The 24691-nt window shown below is 43.3% G+C and overlaps 1 protein-coding gene across 1 annotated transcript in view; it reads right to left on the bottom strand.

Annotated features, from left to right (window-relative positions):
• AAK1 (AP2 associated kinase 1) overlaps positions 1 to 24691 on the bottom strand; it is a 135320-nt gene that overhangs the window by 68386 nt on the left and 42243 nt on the right. The window contains exons 3-5 of the mRNA XM_075062005.1: positions 13251 to 13369; positions 7322 to 7430; positions 4809 to 4990 (exon numbers count right to left, since the gene is read on the bottom strand). Of these exons, the coding sequence (XP_074918106.1) occupies positions 4809 to 4990; positions 7322 to 7430; positions 13251 to 13369 (410 nt within the window). The remainder of the gene's footprint in view (positions 1 to 4808; positions 4991 to 7321; positions 7431 to 13250; positions 13370 to 24691) is intronic.

The raw sequence follows: 24691 nt of genomic DNA, 5'->3' as shown, positions 1-24691 counted from the left end.
CTCCTAATTACAGCCAAAATGAGCTTGTGTTTAGATCATCATCTGAATTGATCAGGCGGTGTTTTACAAATCACCTGCTGCTCTCTGCTACAGCAGAAATAAGCACAGCCTCTGACAATTCAGCTTCCTTTACAAGTCTAGAGTTTGGAATGGGTTTGGACTAAACAGAAGTATCGTTGAAAGAGCATGTCGGCTTATCATTAAAGGCTTGGAGCTGACCTGTTGTTAGAATGGAGTCACATGGAGCTACAGAAGAGTGAGGAGCTAATATTGACAAGTTATACAAAAAATTGCCTGTGCAGGAACTATTGTAGAGCAGGATGTTCTCAACTTTTCTTTCTAAGCCCCCCACACACATCACTATAACACCAAGCTCACCTGTGCCACAACAACAGCTTTTCTGAGTATAAAAATCTAGGGTCGATGTTAACAGGTCGCAAGCAGGGCAATTTGCCTGTGACACCCATGCCGCACGAGCCCCCCCAAAAAACTACAATGCTCGGGCTTCAGCTTCAGCCCTGGGTGGTGGGGCTAGGGCCTGGGCTTCACCACCCTATGCAGTGGGCTCCAGCTTTCTCTACCTGGGCCCCAGCAAGTCTAACGCTCGCCCTGTAGTAGGCCCGCAAATCTGCTCACAGCCCTCCCCGCCACTAAGAGGCTCCAGACCCTCTGGTTGAGAACCACACTAACATTAGTGATGTTATGGAAATCCTTGCTAGGATTCTCCTACCACCACCTTTTGGGTCCCTAAAGCTGAAGTTTCAAGAAGACTGCTCTCCGTTAGGCATGAAGCTACATTTTCCCCTAAAACGGGTTGTTGACGAAGTGGGACTGGTTTTAATGTTTCCTCTGAAATACTGTGTTTGGTGCCTCAGCTCTGGCGACCTTCTGTCCTGGCAACTAATGGCCAGGCCCTTCCCCCTGCCAGGGGATGCTAAAGTGTTGGAGACAGTGAGATCAGGTAACCTCCTGCCCGGGAAAGAGAAAGCTGAGAGAGAGGAGGCGCTGGGAGGGGTTTGGAGTTTTTTGGAGCTGGCTGGAAATGGAGGGGAGCCCGAGGAGGCTCGGGCTCCCAACAGGGCAGTTGGCCCCCTGGGGCCCAGATGGACCTAACTAAAGAGGCGGTCCTATTGTCTGTACTGGCAAGACCTGTTTTGGACTGTGTTCCTGTCATCTAAATAAACTTCTGTTTTACTGGCTGGCCAAGGGTCACGTCTGACTGCAAAGTGGGGGTGCAGGACCCTGTGGCTTCCCCAGGACCCCGCCTCGGCGCGGCTTGCTGTGGGAAGTGCACAGAGGGGCAGGAGATGCTGAATGCTCCAGGAGGGCCCCAGGAGGTGAAGGCGTGCAAGCTTCTTGCCCTGAGATATAGTCTGCTATGAGGGAGAGGAGGTTCCCAAAATCCTGACTGGCTTTGTGGGAGCAGTTCCAGAGCATCGCCCGTGGACTCTGTGACAAGAGTTCACTGCAAAACCAGGGGGTCTGCAGCAGAGAGATGGTAAGAACAGAAAGCATTAGAGAACACCCAGTCCAGCCTGCAAGAGAGCCAGATGTGAATCAACACTCAGGGACCATGCTAGGAATACTCTCATTCAAATGGAAACCTGAAACAAGTTTTGAAATGCCCTGTGGTATAAGTATGCATCTATATCAATATACACACAATGCCAGTTATTGTATTATATGTAAACAAACACAGTATGGTCGTAAACGTGCATATCACAAATACAAAGAGATGGCTTTGTGCTACACAACAGCCTGCCATCCTTTTGGGACATTAAACACATTGACCGAAGAACAACAAGGGTTCCAACCCAAATACGATTTGCTACCCTAACCCTGGAGGCGGGTCAGGGTTACGCAATCACATCTCCGGCGTGGGTCGGTAGGGGCCGGTGCGGGGGGGGGGGGGGGGTCTGTCTTCTCTTACACTTCGACAAGACTGGTATAACTTGCTGTGCCAATGAAGTCTCATTGTATTGAGCTAGAATTGTGTTCACAATATGGAATCTTTAAGAGTAAATAAATACATACACAGTACTTTGCTCATCTATAGATCTCAAAGCGCTTTATGAAGGAGGTCAGTATCATTATCTAGGGTGCTGGAACAATTTGTATAGTGGGGTGTTTAGAGCCATTAAACCAAACTGTAAACCCTGTATATGATGGAAACTGCTTCAAGCCAGGGGGTGCGGCAGCACCCTTAGTTCTAGCACTTAAGGCATTATCCCCATTTTACAGATGGGGAACTTTTAAAGTTTCATATTTGGCCATCTTCAGACCCCTTACCACGCTGCAGTCAATGAGACTACCTTGAGAAGAATAATAAAATCAGTAGCACTAGAATCTGGTGCACAGCATCAATTGTGAATAAAATATGAGCATTATCGTGAAGTATCATGAACTACCAAAAACAAATTAAATACCTTGGAGAAGCACCCGGAAACCTTGCACAACACAATGGTTGACATTAACCAAAACTTCACGAGATGAATAAAGTATAAAGATCAGAAGGAACAATTTGATTGTATTTGTGGATTGATCCTGCTTTAAATTTATTCCTCTTCCTTTTTTTCTTAAATGAGGCTTCCTCCCCTACCACCATCCGGCCCTCTCTTCTTTTTCATTATATTATATATTTCCCATCCCCCAAGTGCTTTTACTGAATATTGTATTATCATCATCTGCACTGCGGTAACACCTAAGGATCCCAATCGTGGACCAGGGTCCCACTGTGTTAGGTGCTGCACAAAACACAACACAGATGGTCCCTGTGCCAAAGAGCTCAGAATCTAAGTAAGTGTTGTACTACAGTGTACCTTTCACAGTTTTATGACTGTATTTGCTGCAATTGTGTAGACAGACATGTTTACAGGCTCATTGTTCTTAAATAAAAAAAGACAGGATATTTTTTAATTGAAAAACCCCAAAGACTGTGGTGACACTGTGGATGTGCAGCAGCTGCAATGGAGTTATCTTTTTCTAGGCTGAAGCCTACATTTTCCTGCATTATTTCAATACCTACACAATCTCGATTTCTCAAAAAGTGTGTTGTTCTGCAAGCTCTTTGGGGCAGGGACTGTGGTTTTGCTACATGTGTGTATTTCTGGTCCCCAGCTCTGATTAGCATTTCTAAGGGCTACAGTAAAACTAATATTTAACTTTGCGTTCATGTCCCAAGGCAGAGGATGGCAAATTTTTTCCCCGACCCATGGGCATAATCTTATTATAAGAGAAGCAAGGTTTCTGATGTAGAAACCTCACTGATGATCTAGTGATATTAAACTAGCCCATAGCAGTCAGTTTCAAGTAAGAGTGTGTGCGTGTGTATTTTAGAGAGAGGGAGAGAGAATTAACTCATTAATCCATCACAGATATCTCAGCATTTATTCCTATGTTACATACTGATACAGAGTTAAATGATGCTAAAGCCAAAACCTAACAGTAGATGTGAAATTAGCAACTATCCAACAGGTTCTTCTCTGTAAACCTCTTTTTATGTGCATTGCCTATCCAAGCTACAGGAAGATTCCCATTGACTTCAATGGGCTTTAAATCAGGCCCTAAATTTGTCAAAAAACAGAATCAGCTCACCCCAACTTAAAGCCATCTACAACCACATTCATTAGATTTGTTTCATGCATTCCAACTGACCACACCTTAGGTCAGAAATACGTTAAGTGCCCTGAAGCACAACCACACCACTTAGCTGACTTAGTCTTACTACCTGGTTCTTTTTGTTGCAGGTGTTTTGTTTAGCTTCTCTACAGAAGTGGCCTGCAGCATAGAACAAAAATTTGTTTAAGGCTCAGAAAACAAAGCCTGATCCATGAAGTACACTTGAATTTCAAATGTACACATGGATTCTGCTTCTTGGTTGAACACTTCATTGGGCATTTTAGGAGTTGGCTGAGAGGAACAGGGAATTCATGTTTTGTTTCATGATCTCAAAGGCGGCAACTTCAAAAGCATTCAGCGTTAGCCTGACTCTGCTCCCACTAAAGCCAATGGGAGTTTGACCATAGACTTCAATCTTAGCCAAGCAAAACAAAGGGTGAGGGGATATGATTAGTCTCTATAAATATATTACAGGGGTTGGTGAAAGGAGAGAAGAACTATTTAAGCTACAGGACAACACTGGCACAAGAACAAGTGCTTCTAAGCTGGCCATGAGTAAAAGCAGGTTGGAAAAGAGAATCATTGTTTAAATCAGAGGAGTGAGTTTCTGGAACAGCCTCAGTAGGAGCAAACTGTTTTTAAATTGGAGCTGGATACGTTTATCAGCAGGATTATACGACAGGCTGCCTGGGACAACAGAATACTGGCCTCCGTGATGGGTCCCTTCCAGACCCATGTTCTTAATAGGCAGCAGAGCCAGGTGAATGTTTCTGGAAATCTCACCTTTACCCTGTTGTGTTTTGCAGCATCTAAACGAGGGTCAGAGTTGTGTGCTTAGGCAAGGTCCGTTATACAGAAAAACCCACGAGCTGAACTCTCCACCCAAAAGGTGACTGGAATTCATGGTGAACAATTGATCTCATGAACTTTGGCAGGCTTTTCGTGACACAGTTGTTCACAAATGGCTGCATAATTTGAGCAGACCTGTAGATGGTTGAGCATCTGGCAAACAATGTGACTTTTCTGTTAACAGGCAAAAAAGTTTATTCATGAATAAATGTTCTCATCAATATAAATGTTATGGCAATACACCGCGTCCCCGATCAGGAGCGAGACCCATTGTGCTAGACATTGTCTAGAGGGTAGACGCAGTCCTTGCCCAGAAGAGTTGCCAATCGAATACGTTATTCAGACAGCTCCACCCTGTACCATTGGTATCTATGAGTTACCTTCAGATCCCTGTGGATTATAGGCATTTTACACTGGTGCAACCTGGCCACAGCTTCACAGGTATCGCAAAAAATCTGCAAGACTTCATTCTCTGTGAATCCCATCTGCAAGCGTTGGTTCATCAGGTTGACCACCTGGCCTCCTGAGAGGCGAAAAAGGCAAAATAAATTAAAGCTGCACCTACTGCTAAAAGCACAGACCAGTCAAAAAGGAGCCACCTTCTCCAAAAGGGTCCAACATGCCCAGGTTTTAAACTGCCTGGTATTGTGGCATGTGTGGCCTTATGATCCAAGCATAATCCTGGTAACTAGCAACTCATGAGTTCCAACTCCACCTCGGACCAAATCTCTCCCTGTGGCCTTCAGCATCTCACTTAAGCAACCAACTTAACCTCCTGGTCCATCGGTAAAATGAAGTGTCTTATGTACCTACCAGTCAGGAGGTGACACATGGAGAATTTGTTTGTTTGGAAAATGATTTGAGAGGAGTTACTGATTTTAATCTAAGATTTAAAAGTTTCCATTAAGTGCCTCCACCCCCAAATCTATACTAGGAAAAATAATTGCAACATTCAAACATGTTTTTGATGAAGCCATATTCTTGTCTCATCTCTGTAGTCATAAAACCCGCACCAGATTAGAGAAATACCTTTTAGTCGTACATAGTTTGGGCTAAACCAGTGGTTCCCAACCTTTCCAGATGACTGTACCCCTTTCAGGAGTCTGATTTTGCTGCAAACCCCCAAGTTTCACCTCACTTAAAAATACAAAATGTCACAGCACACTATTACTGAAAAATGGCTGACTGACTTTTACCATATAATTATAAAATAAATCAATTGTACTATAAAGATTATACTTGCATTTCAATGTATAGTAATATAGGGCAGTATAAACAAGTCACTGTACAAAATTTTAGTTTATACTGAATTTACCACAGCTTTTTATGTATCTGGTTATAAAACTAGGCAAATATCTAGATGAGTTGATGTACTCCCTTGGAAGACCTCTGCATATCCCCCAAGGATATGTGTATCCTTGGTTGACAACCTCTGGGCTGAATATAGTTCACGAACTTTTTTTGCCCATATATAGGCAAGAAAAAAAAACACAAAAGAAAAGACACACCCACCCATGTACATACATTGTTTGGCCAGAAATGCATCTCAACCATGAATTTTTTTGTAGTATAAATGGGGGACCTTGAGAAAGTGACAGAGTGAGAGCGACAGACCAAAATTTTCAAGAGCGACCAGTGATTTTGTATGCCTCATTTGGTCCCTGCCTCTGAAAGTCTGGGACTTTCAGGTGTTTTGAGTTTGGTGCCCCAAAATCACAGGTTACTTTTGAAAACCTTGAGCCATAACTTGTAGCAAAAGAGGTTGTCATTTAAAGTCATATCAGAAGGTGTCAAAACCTGTCTAAAATGACGTAGCTGTACAGCAATGCAGTAAGCCGTTTAAACTGTTCATGCTCTTGAGTGTGAATCTCTGCATATGGAGGCAGAATGGAACTGATATCATTGAGCTCTCTTTGCCAGGAGCGAAAGCAATGATAAGAGGAACTCTAATTTATATAATTGTCTCTAAATGTTTAGAAGCATTTTGCCACCTAGGCATTTCAATACAAATTGTTTCCTGACACTATAGGGCATCTGGATGTGGGTCATCTCCGTCCCTTATCACCATTGTGGGACAGCAAAGCCTCAGCCTTTCCTCTTAAGCCCCAATGAACAGATGTCTCTACACATCTAACAGATGTGTAAATAGCAATCCATCTCTCTTGAATTAGCACACGGCAGGATTCCTTTTCAGATTTGTGGTAATCTAGTTTCATAGGATCTCACTACTTGGACCAATGCTCATGTACTCTGCCTGACATAGGGGGTTCTTCGGAGGCTTGAAATCAAGATTGTTTATACAAAAACGTTACTTTATTCACCCCTCCCTTTGTCTGGCACTTAATTTTAAATCATGTTTCCAGCGATCATCTGGATGGCTTGATTATCTGTGGTTAGAATCATTTGAGTGGGGAATTTAGAAACTGACTCATACACTGTATTAAAATGTGACTTGCAGGAACGAACACACACACACACACACACACACGCATGCACAAAAGAGAATTTCACTGTTTAGTCTGGTGGCCTCAGAAGACTGAGGTTATTTCACACAGAAGCAGCAGATGGAAACAAAACACAGAGAACCATTATGCCTAGCAACTTAAGCAAGGGACATCTTAGCCAATGGAATAAGGTGCTAGCAGTTCTATATTCTTACTGTCATGTATAATGGAGACCTATTCATTTCATTGTGGAGCAGGATTCGACTGGCTTGGTTACCAATTATTCACTGATGCCAAGGAAGAGTTGGGCCTAGGAGTTGTTTTCCTAAAGAAAATTATTATACAAGTGCCTTGAGAGTTTCTCAGAGGGATACTTGTCCCAGTGAGCAACACATTGAGTGAACACTTACCTCTGCAAAAGTCCATTAGAATCAAGACTTCCCACACGTCACCACTGCTCACTGAGTTTACACTAGAATCAATGTATCCAACAATGTTCTTGTGTCCAGATAGATCCCTCTGTAAGAAAAGACACGTTAAAGCACAAAACAACCAGGTATACAGCAGTTACATTTTAAATAGGTTGATCTGTACAGTACAGACTTCCCAGTGCTGACCTGTCTAGTCTCTGTTTTAAGGTACAGGTCACTTTGGATTAGTCATCATACAGAAGAAGTTAGTCAACTTTTAATTCTGCCTTTGTTGGTTTCTTGTCTGGTGAATCTTAGAGCAAAAAGTCTTGATCAACAAGTCACTCAGCCCCCTGAACTATCTATTGTGCCTCTGATCAAGGGGTGTGCCCATGATAATAGCTTGATCCAGATTTAGGTCTTCTCACTGATCGGGTGCTCCATGGTGAGTAACCTAGAGCAAGCACTTATATCTGCACAAGGGAGACTGAGCCAGCAATTGCCATGTATAGAATGAGCTGCGTTTCCTCTTTAATCTGGGGAAGGTAAACTGCATGTTATTAAACTAACAAGTTTGACCTTAAAAATGCAGCTCACTTCTGTGGAATGACAGTAAAATGGCTTTTTGTGGTCCTACATTTAGCTATTTTTGCATCTTACAAGAGATGCTTCTTTCAAACACCCAGGTTTGCAAACATGCTGAGATACAACAGTCAAGGTGGTTTCTTTCCTTCTTGCACAACCTCATCAGTAATAGCAGCAGAGAATCCTGTGGCACCTTATAGACTAACAGACGTTTTGGAGCGTGAGCTTTCGTGGGTGAATACCCACTTCGTCAGACCGACGAGGTTAGTTCAGTCAGGGAGGGTGAGGCCCTGTTCTAGCAGTAGAGGTGTGAAAACCAAGGGAGGAGAAACTGGTTCTGTAATTGGCAAGCCATTCACAGTCTTTGTTGAGTCCAGAGCTGATGGTGTCAAATTGCAAATGAACTGAAGCTCAGCAGTTTCTCTTTGAAGTCTGGTCCTGAAGTTTTTTTGCTGCAGGATAGCCACCTTAAGGTCTGCTATAGTGTGGCCAGGGAGGTTGAAGTGCTCTCCTACAGTTTTTGTATATTGCCATTCCTGATATCTGATTTGTGTCCATTTATCCTTTTCCGTAGTGACTGTCCAGTTTGGCCGATGTACATAGCAGAGGGGCATTGCTGGCATATGATGGCGTATATTACATTGGGGACGTGCAGGTGAATGAACCAGTGATGGTATGGACTCCATGGACTCCTCTGAGGGCCGAAATGACAGTCTGGACGCTGGACTATACATTGAATGCTTCCGCCGACGTGCACAGGCAGAAATCGTGGAAAACAACACCGCTTGCCTCATAACGTGGTGTCGTGCAGAACGCAATGCCATCCACGCAATGACTCAGGAAACCACCCTGACATTATCATCAAAGAGGCTGATAAAGGAGGTGCTGTTGTCATCATGAACAGGTCTGACTACAGAAGGAGGCCGCCAGACAACTCTCCAATACCAAATTCTACAGGCCACTTCCCTCAGATCCCACTGAGGAATACACTAAGAAACTGGACCATCTACTCAGGACACTCCCTACACTAACACCAGAACAAATCAGCATACCCTTAGAGCCCGACCAGGGTTATTCTATCTACTACCCAAGATCCACAAACCCGGAAATCCTGGACGCCCCATCATCTCGGGCATTGGCACTCTCACTGAGGACTGTCTGGATATGTGGACTCTCTACTCAGACCCTATGCCACCAGCACTCCAGCTATCTCCGTGACACCACTGATTTCCTGAGGAAACTACAACGCATTGGTCACCTCCCAGAAAACACCATCCTAGCCACCATGGATGTAGAGGCTCTCTACACAAACATCCCACACACAGATGGAATACAAGCTGTTAGGAACAGTATCCCTGATGATGCCACAGCACAACTGGCTGCTGAGCTCTGTGCCTTTATACTCACACACAACTATTTCAAGTTTGATGACAATATATACCTCCAGATCAGTGGCACTGCTATGGGCACCCGCATGGCCCCACAATACGCCAATATTTTTATGGCTGACCTGGAACAACGCTTCCTCAGCTCTCGTCTACTCACGCCCCTTCTCTACCTACGCTACATTGATGACATCTTCATCATCTGGACCCATGGGAAGGAGACTCTAGAAAAATTCCACCACGATTTCAACAACTTCCACCCCACCATCAACCTCAGCCTGGACCAATCTACACAGGAGATCCACTTTCTAGACACCACGGTGCAAATAAGTGATGGTCACATTAACACCACTCTATATCAAAAACCTACGACCGCTACGCCTACCTTCATGCCTCCAGCTTCCATCCGGGCACATCACACGATCCATTGTCTACAGCCAAGCACTGAGGTACAACCGCATCTGCTCTAACCCCTCAGACAGAGACCAACACCTACAAAATCTCCACCAAGCATTCTCAAAACTACAATACCCGCACGAGGAAATTAGGAAACAGATCAACAGAGCCAGACGTGTACCCAGAAGCCTCCTACTGCAAGACAAACCCAAGAAGAAACCAACAGGACTCCACTGGCCATCACTTACAGCCCCCAGCTAAAACCCCTCCAACGCATCATCAGGGATCTACAACCCATCCTGGACAATGATCCCACACTTTCACGGATCTTGGGTGGCAGGCCAATCCTTGCCCACAGACAACCTGCCAACCTGAAACGTATTCTCACCAGCAACTGCACACCGTACCATAGTAACTCTAGCTCAGGAACCAATCCATGCAACAAACCTCGATGCCAACTCTGCCCACATATCTACACCAGCGACACCATCATAGGACCTAACAGATCAGCCATACCATCACTGGTTCATTCACCTGCACGTCCACCAATGTAATATACGCCATCATATGCCAGCAATGCCCCTCTGCTATGTACATCGGCCAAACTGGACAGTCACTACGGAAAAGGATAAATGGACACAAATCAGATATCAGGAATGGCAATATACAAAAACCTGTAGGAGAGCACTTCAACCTCCCTGGCCACACTATAGCAGACCTTAAGGTGGCTATCCTGCAGCAAAAAAACTTCAGGACCAGACTTCAAAGAGAAACTGCTGAGCTTCAGTTCATTTGCAAATTTGACACCATCAGCTCTGGACTCAACAAAGACTGTGAATGGCTTGCCAATTACAGAAACCAGTTTCTCCTCCCTTGGTTTTCACACCTCTACTGCTAGAACAGGGCCTCACCCTCCCTGACTGAACTAACCTCGTTATCTCTAGCTTGCTTGCTAGCATATATATACCTGCCCCTGGAAATTTCCACTACCTGCGTCTGACGAAGTGGGTATTCACCCACGAAAGCTCACTCCAAAACGTCTGTTAGTCTATAAGGTGCCACAGATTCTCTGCTGCTTTTACAGATCCAGACTAACACGGCTACCAAGAGAGAGGCTACGCCTCTGGATACTCATCAGTCATAGAGATTCTTCAGTCAAATTCGCCTTCACTTAGAATCATAGAGGATTAGGGTTGAAGGGCCTCAAGGAGGTCATCTAGTCAAACCCCTGCTCCAAAGCAAACCAACCCCAACTAAACATCCCAGCCAGGCTTTGTGAGCCGGTCTTAAAACCTCTAAGAAAGAGATTCCACACTCTCCTAGGGAACCCCATTCAGTGCTTCACCACCCTCCTAGTGAAATAGTGTTTCCTAATATCCAGCCTAACCTCCCACTGCAACTGAGACCATTGCTTCATTGTTCTGTACTCTTCCATCACTGAACAGCTGAGGCCCATCCTCGTTGGAACCCCCTTCATGTAGTTGAAGGCTCTATCAAATCCCCCCTCACTCTCTTTTCTGCAGAGTAAATACCCTCAGTTCCCTCAGCTGCTCCTCATAAGTCATGTCCCCAGCCTCCTAATCATTTTCAGTGCCCTCTGCTGGATTCTCTCCAATTTGTCCACATCCTTCTGTAGTGGGGACCAAAACGGAGCAGTACTCCAGTGGGCCTCACCAGTGCCAAAATAGAGGGGAATAATCACTTCCCTCAACCTGACGGCAATTCTCCCTACTAATGCAGCCCTTATTACCCTCAGCTATACCTATTATTTCCAAAAGGTTGACACAGGTGTAAGGCAGGGCACAAGTTGGAGACAAGGGTTGCAGGTGGCTCTGCATTGAAACTTGGTTAATGAGTCCATTGATGGTGTGAAAGCAAGAGACTCCAGTTCGCTCTCCCAATGTTGTGTCAGTTCTGCAGGTCTGACATAAGTAAAGAGAGTTTCACACGAAACAGATTAAAAAATGTAGAGAGTAAGGTATTACTCTTTTTACAGTTGCTTTCAGTTTGACCGCACTAACATAAGATCATGCAGATAGTTTTTGTTCATAGTCAATAGAAGGAAGTGACAAATAAATGCAAGCAAATCAACTTTCCAAGTATAAACTGGAAAAAAAAAAAAAAAAAAAAAAAAACAACTTAATACAAGGTCAAATCTTAGCTGTGCCCCACATGATTATCTAGGGCTAAGATGATGTCTCCATGAAAAGCTGTGCTGCATCGTGTGTGGTAACTCTTGAAATTCATGTTGAGTCACAGCCATAAAGTAACACATGAGTTACCACAGAGGACGCACACTTGCTACTGTTGCAGGTAAGGGATTCCATCATACATATCCTTTTTCCAAGGATACACCTAATATGAATTCACAAGGAATAGGCTCAAAGTTTTAGGGCAACTCAAAGAAAAAGAAAAAGCTTAAATCACCATTTAAAAAAAAAAAAAAAAAAAAAAAAAAATTCACGCCCAAACTGCTAAGTCAAATCAAGGTTATAAGCCAAGATGGGCAGCCCTGCCCTGCACACAGAAACACCCTCTGACTGTGTTTGTATAATGCAAAAAAAATTACTAACAACCTATTTAAATTATGTCTGCAACTAGCCTACAATACAACCAATTACTTTAAAAATACATATCTGACTACTGTTCAAGGCCATTACAGAACAGTTACCTTTAACAGCTTCCCAGCATACACATTTTTACTAGACATCCATATCAACATTTGTACCAACTCCAACCTGAAGGTTAGAGGCTGCTGTCAGATTAGTCTCTGTTTGGATGTTTCCATTCAAAGCTGACCAAGTTCAAACGTGCTAAGCTCAGTACTGCTAGCCTCCAGTGTTCAAAACAGTTAGTCAAGTTCCCTCTAAGCTGCACTGCCACGCACAGGCTATCAAGGGCCATGCAGGTGGGGAGAGAGGTGACTCTGCCCCGGCTGTTGCAGAAAGAGAGGGCTGAGGGGGGGGGCAGTCCTCTCCCTCGCCACAGACTAGGGCAGCCTCCACCCCAAACCCTCAGCCCACCCCAGAACCCACACCCCAACCCTCCGCCCCAGCCTTAAGCCCCTTCCTACACTCTGACCCCTCAGCTCCATCCCTGACACACATCACCTCCATATTGTGCACGTACAAAATGCATTCACATATGATGTAAAACATTAGAGGGAGCATTGGTCTACCCTCCCCTCCCACCCCCCCAAAAAACCAAAACAAAACAGGAAGTGGCTAAAGAAAAAAAATCCATGAGATTTTATTAAAAAAAATTGTTTTTTATTTGCTTTCTGGATTTGTAACTTTAGGATTCACATGTTCTACAACAACACAAAAGCTAGAAACTTACTTTGAAAAAAAAATGATGAAAGCGGAGATTCTTAGTAACCACATGATCCAGGAGCTCTCCCCCCCCCCCATTATATTTATTTTAAAAAAAAAAGGAAAAAAAAAACCACAAATATTGCAAGACTTAGATAAAACTATGAGAGTCAACACCACTGACAGCTCACAGCCCCAGATAACATGCCTTTCCATGAACACTTCAGGACCCCCTAATGCAGCATGACTTACCATGATCTGAATCTCTCTTTTGCAGACTTGCAAATCGTGCTCATTGTTGACGTACATTCGTTTCAGGGCACATTTCATCCCATTGTTAGTCCTCACCAGAAACACAATAGCAAATCCACCTGCAAGAAACATCTCATTCAGTAATGGAGAAATGCCTTGATCCATGCTTCCAAGCCTTGTAATTTGGCTTCTGGCTGTTTTCACAGCCTCCTTGGTTGTACAATGAGTAAACATGATATTCAGCAGCAGTCCTCAGTGACAGTATCTTTGATCAGCCCAGCACTGCATCTCTACTTATATGGTTATTTCAGGGAAATCAAGCATTGGAAGGGGCAAATTTTCAATTAAAGAAATCAAAGTCAAGTATATATCGATAGCAACAAGCAATTATGTGAGAGTTACTTAGCATGCCACATGGTCTTTTATTGCACCATTAGTTTCCACTATAGTGAGGAAATCTGAAATATAGAAGAGAGAAGCACAAAACATCCATGGCCTTCACTAAATGCCTCAAGCGGAGCACATTTACAGCTTCTGAAGCACTTTTGCAAATTGCATTAGAAGCCCAATTTGTACCACATGGAACACAAAGCAATCTCCCGTGCATTGTTTGATGGTATTGCTTTAAAAAGCATCACACAATTCATTTTGTGGTCATGACTATTAGCGAAGTCACTATCCCTACAACCTACACTGCTGGCTTATGAGGAAAACCTTTCATCTCTATTACCAATGCTCAGAAATTAAAAGGGCCAGTGATGCTTACTTGGAACACTTGACAAGAATAGGACAACTAGAGTATTCTCTCATCAGAATTCTTAGCCTGGCTTTTAGAGAACAAAATAAATTTGGACGCAGTGATTCCAAATCGCTTTCAACACATTGTTGAAATGATACATAAATGATAAAAAAGGAACACAACAGCATACTCAAAATGACAGCCAAACAGCAGTGTGTGGACATTTCTTTATGCTCAAAATTATAGCACACATTTCCTTAAAATATCTGAGCTATTAGCAATAATTATTGGACTTTAACTCAGTATCTCCTTTAGCGCACCCCAAGAGAGATCAGGCTCCTATGTGCTAGAGGCTGTACTTAGTACAGAAGAGACCATCCATGTCCCCAAGAGCTACGATCTAAACAGAAAAAGGGTGGAAGAAATAAAAGGAAGGACAGTATTATGGTTAGAACACTATTTTGGAGTTCAGACTCCTTGTGTGATCTTGGGGAAGTCTCACTGTGCCTCAGTTCCCATCTGTCAAATGGGGATAACAGTAACTTTCCCACCAATGGGGTACTGTGAGGTGAAGGGTGACTGGGCCCTCACAGGGTATCTAGATTATAATCATACCTAGATATTTATTATTAACCCCGTTTTACGGAATGGGGAAACCAAGACACAAAGGGTATGTCTGTACAGCAAAGAAAAACCTGCAGCTGGCCCATGCCAGTCGACTCAGACTCGCGGGACTGTTTCATTGCTGTGGAGACTTCCATGACTCTCCCATGGCACAGGGTCCTACAGCCCAGACATCTACACAGCAATGCAAGAGCCTCGCAGACTGAGCCCTGAGAGCCCGGGCCAGCTGTGAGCGTCTAGTTGCTGTGTAGACACACTCTGAGACTAGGGAGCAATGCAGCCAAGTGCTACTTACATGCCTGAAGTTAAGCACGTGCTTAAATCTTTGGTTGGGTCACAGCCTAAGACAGCGACTTGTGAAAACTCTATGGCAGAACCCAGACCTGCCCCCTCCCATTCCCACCCAATGCCTCGATCATGAAACCCCAATGTATGGATAATGAAATCCTTATAATATAGCCAATTAGTGTATGTTTAAAAGCATGCATTTGTGTGGGTTCTGAGGGTAGCAGGTTTGAGGGTGGGAGGAGAAGGTAGGCCTTTTGATATAAGTATACCACGTAAGTGGACATGTTAAGTACAGAACTTATATTAACATTTAAAAAAAAAAAAGATTCATTCTTTGGTACAGAACCACCTGTGTGGTAGTATATTCCCCAATCCATTAGCTAATACATTCCTCTACGTTACTGTGACTCTAAACATTTCAGAGGGTAACCAAATCAAGAGTGAAATTAAAATTTCATCTAATCTAATGGGGGTTGGGGGAGCAACATAATCCTCATTGCAAGCCCGATTAATAAATCCAGAGAACAGCACCACCTTTGTGTTTGTACAGAGCCTAGTACAATGAGGACGAGGAACTTGTTCATGACATGGTCTTCCAGGAGCTCTGGTAATATAAATAAACCAACCACCACAGATCCCACATGCCCCTTTCAAAGGGGCTATCAGAAACATTTGCTTTATGCATACTGGAAGGACTCAAGAACTGTCTCTTCACTTGGATCTTGCACAGTTCCACCCTAAGGTTGGAGCACAGAGACTGCTTTCATCAGTCATGTGAAACACAGGACCATCAAAGAAGAGATCAGTGCTCATGCCTTGGAGTCTTCAGGTTTCCTCTGGGCAGGGAAAGCTCCAGTCATTGCTCCTCAAGAAGGGACTTGTACAGGAGTGTACTTTTCAGTAACAGGCTCTGTAAATAGCAGCTTGGGCTGACCGTCCTGGTTCTCAGAGGGTATTTTCACCAACATGTGTGGCTTTTTGGATAAGCTAGTCATCTGAGCATGCCTAAGAGCCCACCTCCCTGTGGGCATACTGATCTGAGCCTCTACAGATGCTAGATGGATGGCCTCATGAATGGAGACAGTGCTGGTATAACATCTTGTGCCAAGATTCTACAGGGGGAGCAGCCAGGAGCATACATGGCTAAGGAAAGAGCAAAGTTCAGTTTGTGAACTAGAATAAGGTTCTACAGCAGCAGCAAAAATCTGGAATCCTGTCACTGAAATTCATTGCTAGGACACCCAAGACAGCTTGCCCTCTTTTAAGACATTCTAGAATAGAACCATGGCTACATTGCTTTTCGTTCTGATGCCATGGACATTTTAAGTACCAAGCCCATTAAGTCACTTACCTTGGACTTATTTCGTCTCACCTCCCCCCACTCCCCAGACTTTACGGTAATAAGAAAGGCAAGGGAAGAATATTTTACTTCCCCATCAAAGACACAGGTATAGTTACTGGCCCCCTGTGAAAGGCATTTTTAAGGCCAAGAAGTCAACGGAACACACTCTCAAAAGGGACAAAATCTGAGCCTGTTCAGACTCCGGGTCATGAATTTATTTGCAGGGGGTTGGGGGGAACAGCAGGTGGAATAAGCCTACTGCATTCATGTAACAAGTAGTAAAATGGATTCTGCCAATTTACATATTTAGCAGCAAGCTTCTCTCTTTACAGGGCTTTCAAAAGGTTTACGGATACAAAGGGAGACAGAACACTTAACTCAGGCAGGCTCTTTGTGAAATATTCATCTTTGCCTGAGATCACTTACAAACCTTATCTGTTAAGTTAAATGCAGATATAGTACCTGGGGAAGACAATGAAAAATTAAGTGGCTTTCATAGAGCAGAAGATATCTAACAGGGGCTGGCACCAGACACCTCAGAGTTAGACCTAGGATATTTATCCATAGTTATCAAGTATCAGAGGGGTAGCCTTGCATGCATCTGACGAAGTGGATATTCACCCACGAAAGCTCATGCTCCAAAATGTCTGTTAGTCTATAAGGTGCCACAGGATTCTCTGCTGCTTATCCATAGGTAATCACCACATATTTGGGACCCAACTGTGCATACACAGATTTCTTCATGTTATGTTGCATAAAGATACAATAACCACCTGCTAAGTAAAATTTAGCATTAAAATCACTTGCGTTTGACAGACTAACAATAACTAGTGCTTGCTGGTTGTTTCCAAATTGGATGTACATGCAGTCTAAGTCTGCAGCAATGGTTCTCAACCTTTCCAGACTATGGTACCTCTTTCAGGAGTCTGATTTGTCTTGTGTACCCCCAAGTTTCACCTCCCTTAAAAACTACTTGCTTAAAAAAAAAAAAAAAACCAACAACAACAACAACAAAAAAAACACAAGCATCACAGGACACATTGCAAAAACAGCCGACTCATTTTTACCATATAGTGTAATTATAAAATAGATCAACTGGAATATAAATAGTGTACTTACATTTCAGTGTACAGCATATAGAGCAGTATAAACAAGTCATTGTCTGTATGACAGTTTGTACTGACTTCACTAGTGCTTTTTACAAAGCCTGTTGTAAAACTAGGCAAATAACTAGATGAGTTGATGGTCTGGGACAGAACCGACAGGGGACAGCCTGGGTACAAGGGCTTTCCATATGCTGCCTTCCCCAGCAATGGGGCCAGAAACATGCCACTAAGGGCTAACATGGCGTGAGCTCAAGGTGAGGTTCCCAACTATAGCCAAGTAGTGAAACAGATTTTAAACTAGGACACAACCCCAGGGTGGAACATGCCCTGCAGATGCTGTTCTACCCAGGCCAATATTTTCCACAGCTAGCTAGTTATTTGGGGAAGGGGGTTAAAATTTTTGAGTGTCCAAGTTGAGACACCTGAAATTGAAGCCCCTTTAAAGTGTCAAGTCAAGCACCCAAAAAATAAAAATAATAATTATTATAATAATAATCTCCAAGTCACTTGGAAAATCTTTGACCAGAATAGGAGCCTTTGTGGTCCTACTCTAACAAAGTTTGCTCTGCTACTGCACAATTTTGAAGAACTGGTTTATACATCTTGGCTGTGCTATCTTCATTTCCACCCGCTTCAATGTCTGAGAAAGCAAGAGTTACAGCCCTACTGAAATAGTTTCTTTTGTGAGAGAGTCTTTCATTGAGCTAGGTGGAAAAATCTAGGCATTGATGATTCTGCTCCGGGGAAACAGACTAGCTACTAATTCATTGCTTAGAATGTACCAGAGTGGATTTAAAAATAATAATAGTAAAAATAAAATAAAATCTGATTTTATTTAAATCAGATATTTTTTTATAAAATGTTTTCTGAGGGAAAAAAACCATGAAGATATTTTTGAGCTATAATGCATCTTAATTAAAACTCTCTCATCGTGGAATAGGGATTATAAATTCTAAATCTATAATAGGAGACAATATATTCATGTCATGTTAAAGAAAAGTTTTGTAAATGCGTTCTAATAGTTCAAGGATTAGGGACTCAATCTTATGGGGTTCCACAGGCTTCTGTATAAGATTTAGGTTAATCTTTCTATCTACCCAATTGGACTCAGTGCTCAGTCTAGAAGATACCATCAGAGATGCTCAGTTTTGCCGTTCTCAAATTGTGCATTTGTGACCCCAGAGGTAACATGCTTGTTAACAGCAAAAATGTTTTTAAAATAATTAAAATGATATATAGAGGTGAAAAATAACTGACCTCAACTCTATTGTCCCTCTGCAAATTTGTGTACACAGAGTCAATCCCTTACCTCTCTCTAAAAGTGCAAAGTTTCAAACAGTTCAATGACTAGAAGATTGTTGGGGGTGGAACAGATCTGGACAAGGAGAAGAAGTCTGGAGATAAATGTGAGAAGCAAGGGACATATGCTTTTTTGTTAAAATATTAAGTTTGCTGTTGAAGAAAAAAATCCAGAACGTTTAATGTGGTTGTTTTAGTTAAATAAAACAATTTAAATGTCTGTCTGGTGATGTTGTCCTCCTAATACAGCATGGCAAGAAAATCTTCCAAAAATATTAAATGATTAACCTGTTGACTTGGAGATATTTATGAAGTCATCGGGAGGTGAACTACCTGCTTCAGTTACCTTTGGTAAATCAAATAACCAAACAATCATTTTCTGACATAGCAGTAAAACTAATCTGAAAAGTTTTCAAAATAAATCACTATTTAAAAAATGTATAGTGTGTACCTTCTAAAAATGAAATCTACATTTATCTCTGAGATGTGAAGAACATGTATTAAGGTTATAACAACCAACAAGAATGCACTTATACAGAAAACCATGATTAAATCAAGTCTTCTTGACTAGTGATTTAAATCAAATCCACCCTGGAACGTACCCTTCAGAAGCAGCTTTGCTCCTCGTAATAATAAAATTATTCCTGAATGTTGCCACGCCTATTAACTCAACCACTCCTAGAGCACGGCCAATAGAATACATACCTCTGATCTACACTGTGCTACTTTTGTTGGAAGTGTCCAAGCCAACAGGTATCTCAATTAGATTGACCCCAGTGGTTCAAGGGTAGCAGATAACAGAAGTCTAGAATCAATTAGAAAGTTAATTTCTGAAAAAGTAGGATTAAAAACTTGGCCCATTAGGGCTCAACACGCTTCATATAGCCAAGTGTCTTCTGCATGGATCGATGGGAGAGGAATCTGTATGGGGGAATTGGCACTCTCTCCCTAGCCTGAGTTCAGAGAGATGGACAACTTTATGTTTATTACAGCTTATTTTTATCAACTGTGCTGTGAAGTTATATCCTTGCACCCTTTCCTTCAACTGCTGTCAACTTTGACTGACATGAATTGCTTAAATTTGCAATCAAAAGAATTTAAGTATCTGCAAACAAAACAAGCTATCAAGAGAATGACTTGCTACCCATAACAGTGGCAAGCTTCTCTAAAAAGGAAATTAGTTATGGTTTAATCACAGTGCAAAACAATAAAATACAATAAACTAAGGGAACTGATTACATTTGCTATCAGACACAGAACACATAGTGGCCAGAGTCCATTCAGAAGGGGTCAAAGAATTTTAAGGCCAGAACCATCATCCTATCATGTAGTCCAACCTCCTGACAACACAGGCCACAGAACATGATCTAGTTACCTCTGTATTGAGCCTAGTTTGTGTCTGGCTAAACCTTATCTTCTAGAAAGCCATTTGGTCTTGATTTGGAGACATCAAGATATGGAGAACCTACCATTCCTCTTGGTAGTTTGTTCCAACAATTAATCATCCCCACTGTTTTAAAAAAGTGTCTTGTTTCTAATTTTAATTTGCCTGGCTTTAACTTTCAGCCTTTCATTCTGGTTATGTCTTTCTCCACTAGATTGAAGAGCCCTTTAGTACCTGGTATTTTCTCCCTGGGAAGGAATTTATACACTGTAATCTTGATCTTTTGGATAAGCTAAACATATTGAGCTCCTAAATCTCCCCCTGTTCTAAGGCATTTGTTTCCAGTCCAGGTTTCAAGGTTGATTCCATTGAGCCTCTCCTACTTGCACACTGCAACCAGGTGACATTTACTACACAGCTTGATCAGAGGCCCAGGAACGCAGCCGTCTAGAGCTCAGTAAGTGTCCCCTGGCTGCCAGCGAAGTGGGAATGAGAACAGAAAGGGAAGCACTCAGTAAGAGGTGGTAGCAAAGGTGAGAGACCATCAGAGCATGGATTAGGGGGATACAGTAGAATATAACAGCTGCTTGGTCTCCAGAAAGCCCGCAGACCCCAGAACACAACCGCCCCAGCAGAGCGGACGGCTGCTTGGATCACGTGGAATCCCTATCACTGGAGGTTTAAGAACAGGTTGGATGAACACCTGTCAGGGATGGTCTCCGTTTATTTGGTTCTGCCTCACCACCAGGGCCTGGATTTATAACTTCTCAAGGTCCCTTCCCAGGGCTGGCGCTTCCATTTAAGTGACCTAGGCGGTCGCTTAGGGCGCCAGGATTTGGGAGGGCGGAATTTTGCCGCCCTTGGCAGCAATTTGGTGAAGAGGGGTCCTTCCGCGCTCCGGGTCTTTGGTGGCAATTCTGTGGCGGGTCCTTCACTCGCTCCGGGACCCGCCGTTGAAGTGCTCTGAAGCCTGGGAGCGCAGAAGGACCCCCCGCCGCTGACCGGGAGCGCGGGACCCCCGCCTAGGGTGCCAGAAACCCTAGTGCTGCTCCTGTCCCTTCCAGCTCTACATTTCTATGATTCTAAGACATGGACAAGCTCCTTGGATACTTAGGGCCTAATGTTCTCAAGTGCTTAGCAGCCACAACTCCAACTGAAGTCAATGTGAATTACAAATCCTTGGAGTCAGCCTCAATGTAAACTAGGCCCCTGCTTTTCCACACATGCTGCAATCACACCTCTGGCTACAGTGCAAACGTACCCTTAGTTACAGACTAACCCATTAAGCTACTGAAAGGGGTAAAGTCCAGTCTCTCTTGCACCTTGAAAAAAGCTGCCAAGTCACTCTTCTGGGTGTGAATCGATTTGTGGCAGAGTAAAAAGCAAGGGAGGCTAAGAGTCATAAAAGGCCCACTCACTGAACAGTACTCCTCTGAGAAGGTTGGTCTTGAAGGAACAGCACCGGCCTGGGGACTCCGAACACTTGGGTTCAGTTCTCAGCTCTGACACAGACTCCCTGCGCAAATGTAGGCAGAGTCACTTTCCCTTTCTGTGACTGGCCTGCAAAGCAGGGGCAACGCTTCCTTGCCTTCCAGGGTGGCAGGAAGATGAATTCATGTATTAATCTTTGCGAGGTGCTCAGACAGTTCAGTGATGGAGGGCTAGCTGGGAATAATATGAATTGGGTGCCTGGTTCAAAATGCTAGAGTCCCAAACAGATCCGGGGGGGAAAAGAGAACCAATAGCCATGCGTCTTTCACCTTGTATTCCTTGCACACTTTCAATGGCTTCAGAGTTACAAGGCATCTGGACTAGGCTTCCCAAAATGCTGAACACCCACAGCTCCTAATGGACGTGGAAAGGAACCAGCTCAGTAATGTGGGATGGGAGGAGAAATTGGGCCACCAGTTATGCAGTGGAAATATGCATGCGCGCGCGCACACACACACACACACACACACACACACACTGCAGGGGGGGGTGTGCGCGCGCCTTCATGTGACACAGAGCAAATCAGAGCCACCACAGGACTACTCTTCCTTACAGGATTGCAGAGAGACTATTCTGGAGATCACTCTGGTCCAAGTTTATTGTATATATGTCTGTCTATTGCAGCTATCACTTGGTGCCCATGGGCTTTCCAGGTACTTGACTACCATCAGTTTTATGAACCTAAATCGTGCTTTTTTTTTTGCTATTTTCAATTTTGCTTTTTGAACTAAAACCCTCCAGTTCTCCTAAACAATTGCCCACAGCTCCACAGGTTCTGTGACAAGAGGCCTCTGCTTGCCAAGCCTGTATGGCTAGTAATGTTCCACTAACAAAGCAAGCCTCCAGGGAAGGGAAGCAAGTGTACATCACCCAGCTAAACAGGAGTTTATTACAAGCTTCTGCGGGCTCTTAATGGCCAAAAATCTATTTCCTCTCCTCACAGAGGGCATCCTGCGAGTGCAAGAGACCTGTGTAATCGCTCAGACGTTTAAGATTACATACACCCACACACCCACCCACGTAAATAGTTCACTCCACCCATCATTAAAATGCAGCCATCTCGGGGGTGGAGAACAGTAGCAGCACACAACAGTTGAAGGCACACACAAAAAAAAACCCACCACAACACAATACTATGCCCAATTAATATTACTGAAAATTTACATTCTGCCTTTGTAAATGGCACAATGAGCCAGACTGGATACCAAAGTAAACACAAAACACATCAGATCTTATAAGAAGTGCCATGAGATTTTTAATCATCAGGAGGTGGTCAGGATATTACTTTTAATTCACATGCAGATGATTGCATCTCCAGCAGTTTGGTGCCAGCCAGCATGGCACTGGTTCAACGTTTAAGAAGGACGAAGGCCACTTGTCCAGTCACTAACACCACTTCCTGCAGTACTTGGGTTCTCACTGAAAGCTTCCCTTTCCAAGTAGAGACTTAGTATGGCCCTGCGTGGGCTGAAATCTGACTAAGACATGGGCATATTGTAAGACCGACAACTGGAAGACACAACCTCATATTATACCTCCTCTCCAGAGGAGATGCATTGATCTGGAGGTCTATTCTGCTACTCCGCATCTCGCAAATATCTGGCTTGCCAATTTACTGCAGGCCACAACACCAGCTTTCCACTTTGTCACTTACAGCGACTACATACAATGAAGTCCATATCTTGCCAAAGAAGGGATTTACACCATTTTTTCCTTTTTCATCAGGCAAACAAACAATGGGAGATAGTACTGCAGTGTCATCATTTTAAGGTTAGAAGTTTGGCTAGTTTTATGCGCACAATGTACTTGATGCATGGTTTATACTTTTATCTGCAACTGTGGAATAATCCAGTTTAAATGGCAAAATAGTAAAAACAGAAGTCCTTTGGGAGCTACATGTTTAGTATTGGCTTTTCAGTAAGTAACATGCAAAACCTAGTGAATATTGTTCAGCAAAGTACTAAAGGTAGCAACATGAAGCCCAATGGATTGCTGAAAGTTTATTGTGACAGCTTCAAACTGCATTTAAGAGTGATGCTGTTCAGCAGAACAGGCTGAGGAAGTGAGCCATCCTACTGAACAGCTGGACAGCAGCCAGCATAGCCCTAGTAAGACATTTCCAGTAGATTTTGGACAATATTGTTCCAGCAGCATTACTCAGCAGAATTAGAATAGGATGGCCTAATTTTCCAAAGGCGCTGAGTACACATTGATTTCTGTGGAAGCTGTGGGTGTTTGGAGGCTCTGAGTATCAGGCCACCAGTATTACAGCCCATGTTACCAAAAGTGTGGCCACCTAGGATTTCATGGCTACTAGACATTGTGGCCACTCAGAACTTCACTGCAACAGGGAATATTCCAAACAATCATCCAGAGCTGTAATAGTAAGGAGATCAAGGATTTTGAATCTGATACAAAAGCCTCATGTTTCTGGGCTTAAACCAATTACCGGTCAGGAAGGAATTTTCTCAGGAAGGCGGGGGGCAAGTTATACCATGGCCATCAGCTGCAGGGTTTCTTTCACCTTCTTGTGAAGCAGCTGGTGCTGGCCACTGTTAGAGACAGGATATTGGACTAGCTGGACCACTAGTTTTATTTCATATAATAATTTGTGTTTCAGATTCTCCTCCTTCAAAAAATCCAGGCCCTTAACATCTGACCTAAAGAAGGCTCTCCATGAGCAGTACATGTCCTATGGCACACAGTTGAGCAGCGGCACATATACACGTTCACGGCACTAGCTAGCTGTGAAATCTTGAGTGTATTTCGTTCATGTGTCAAATTTAGACACATGAGCTAAATGAGCTTTAATAAGTTCCTTCAAGTCTTTTACTTGCAAGTTTTGATCTCAGACAAGGTGGCCTGGGACACTGGATTTTCAAAAGGTTTGTTCTCATTGTGTCCAAGAAAATGGGGTTGTTCTGCAGTGAAAAACCTGCCTTGCAAAACAGAGCATTAGAATGCTAGTCTAGCGTAACTACAGACCTTGACCTAACTGATCATATGGGCTCCGTGTGGAAAACAATGTTACAAGGTGTAAGTCATCAGCAGGGCATTTTCCCACCATTGACAATACAAGTTTGTTTGAATTTGGGTCTAATCCATTGCTTCCATTTACTTTTTAAATTGTGCATTTGGAACAGCTAATATTTATTAAGTATATGGTGT

The sequence above is a fragment of the Chelonoidis abingdonii genome, chromosome 2 (genome assembly GCF_003597395.2).
Source record: "Chelonoidis abingdonii isolate Lonesome George chromosome 2, CheloAbing_2.0, whole genome shotgun sequence".
In the NCBI taxonomy this organism is placed as follows: Eukaryota; Metazoa; Chordata; order Testudines; family Testudinidae; genus Chelonoidis; species Chelonoidis abingdonii.
Note: the sequence above shows the minus strand (reverse complement) of the source record. Positions and strands in the feature narration are given on the sequence as shown.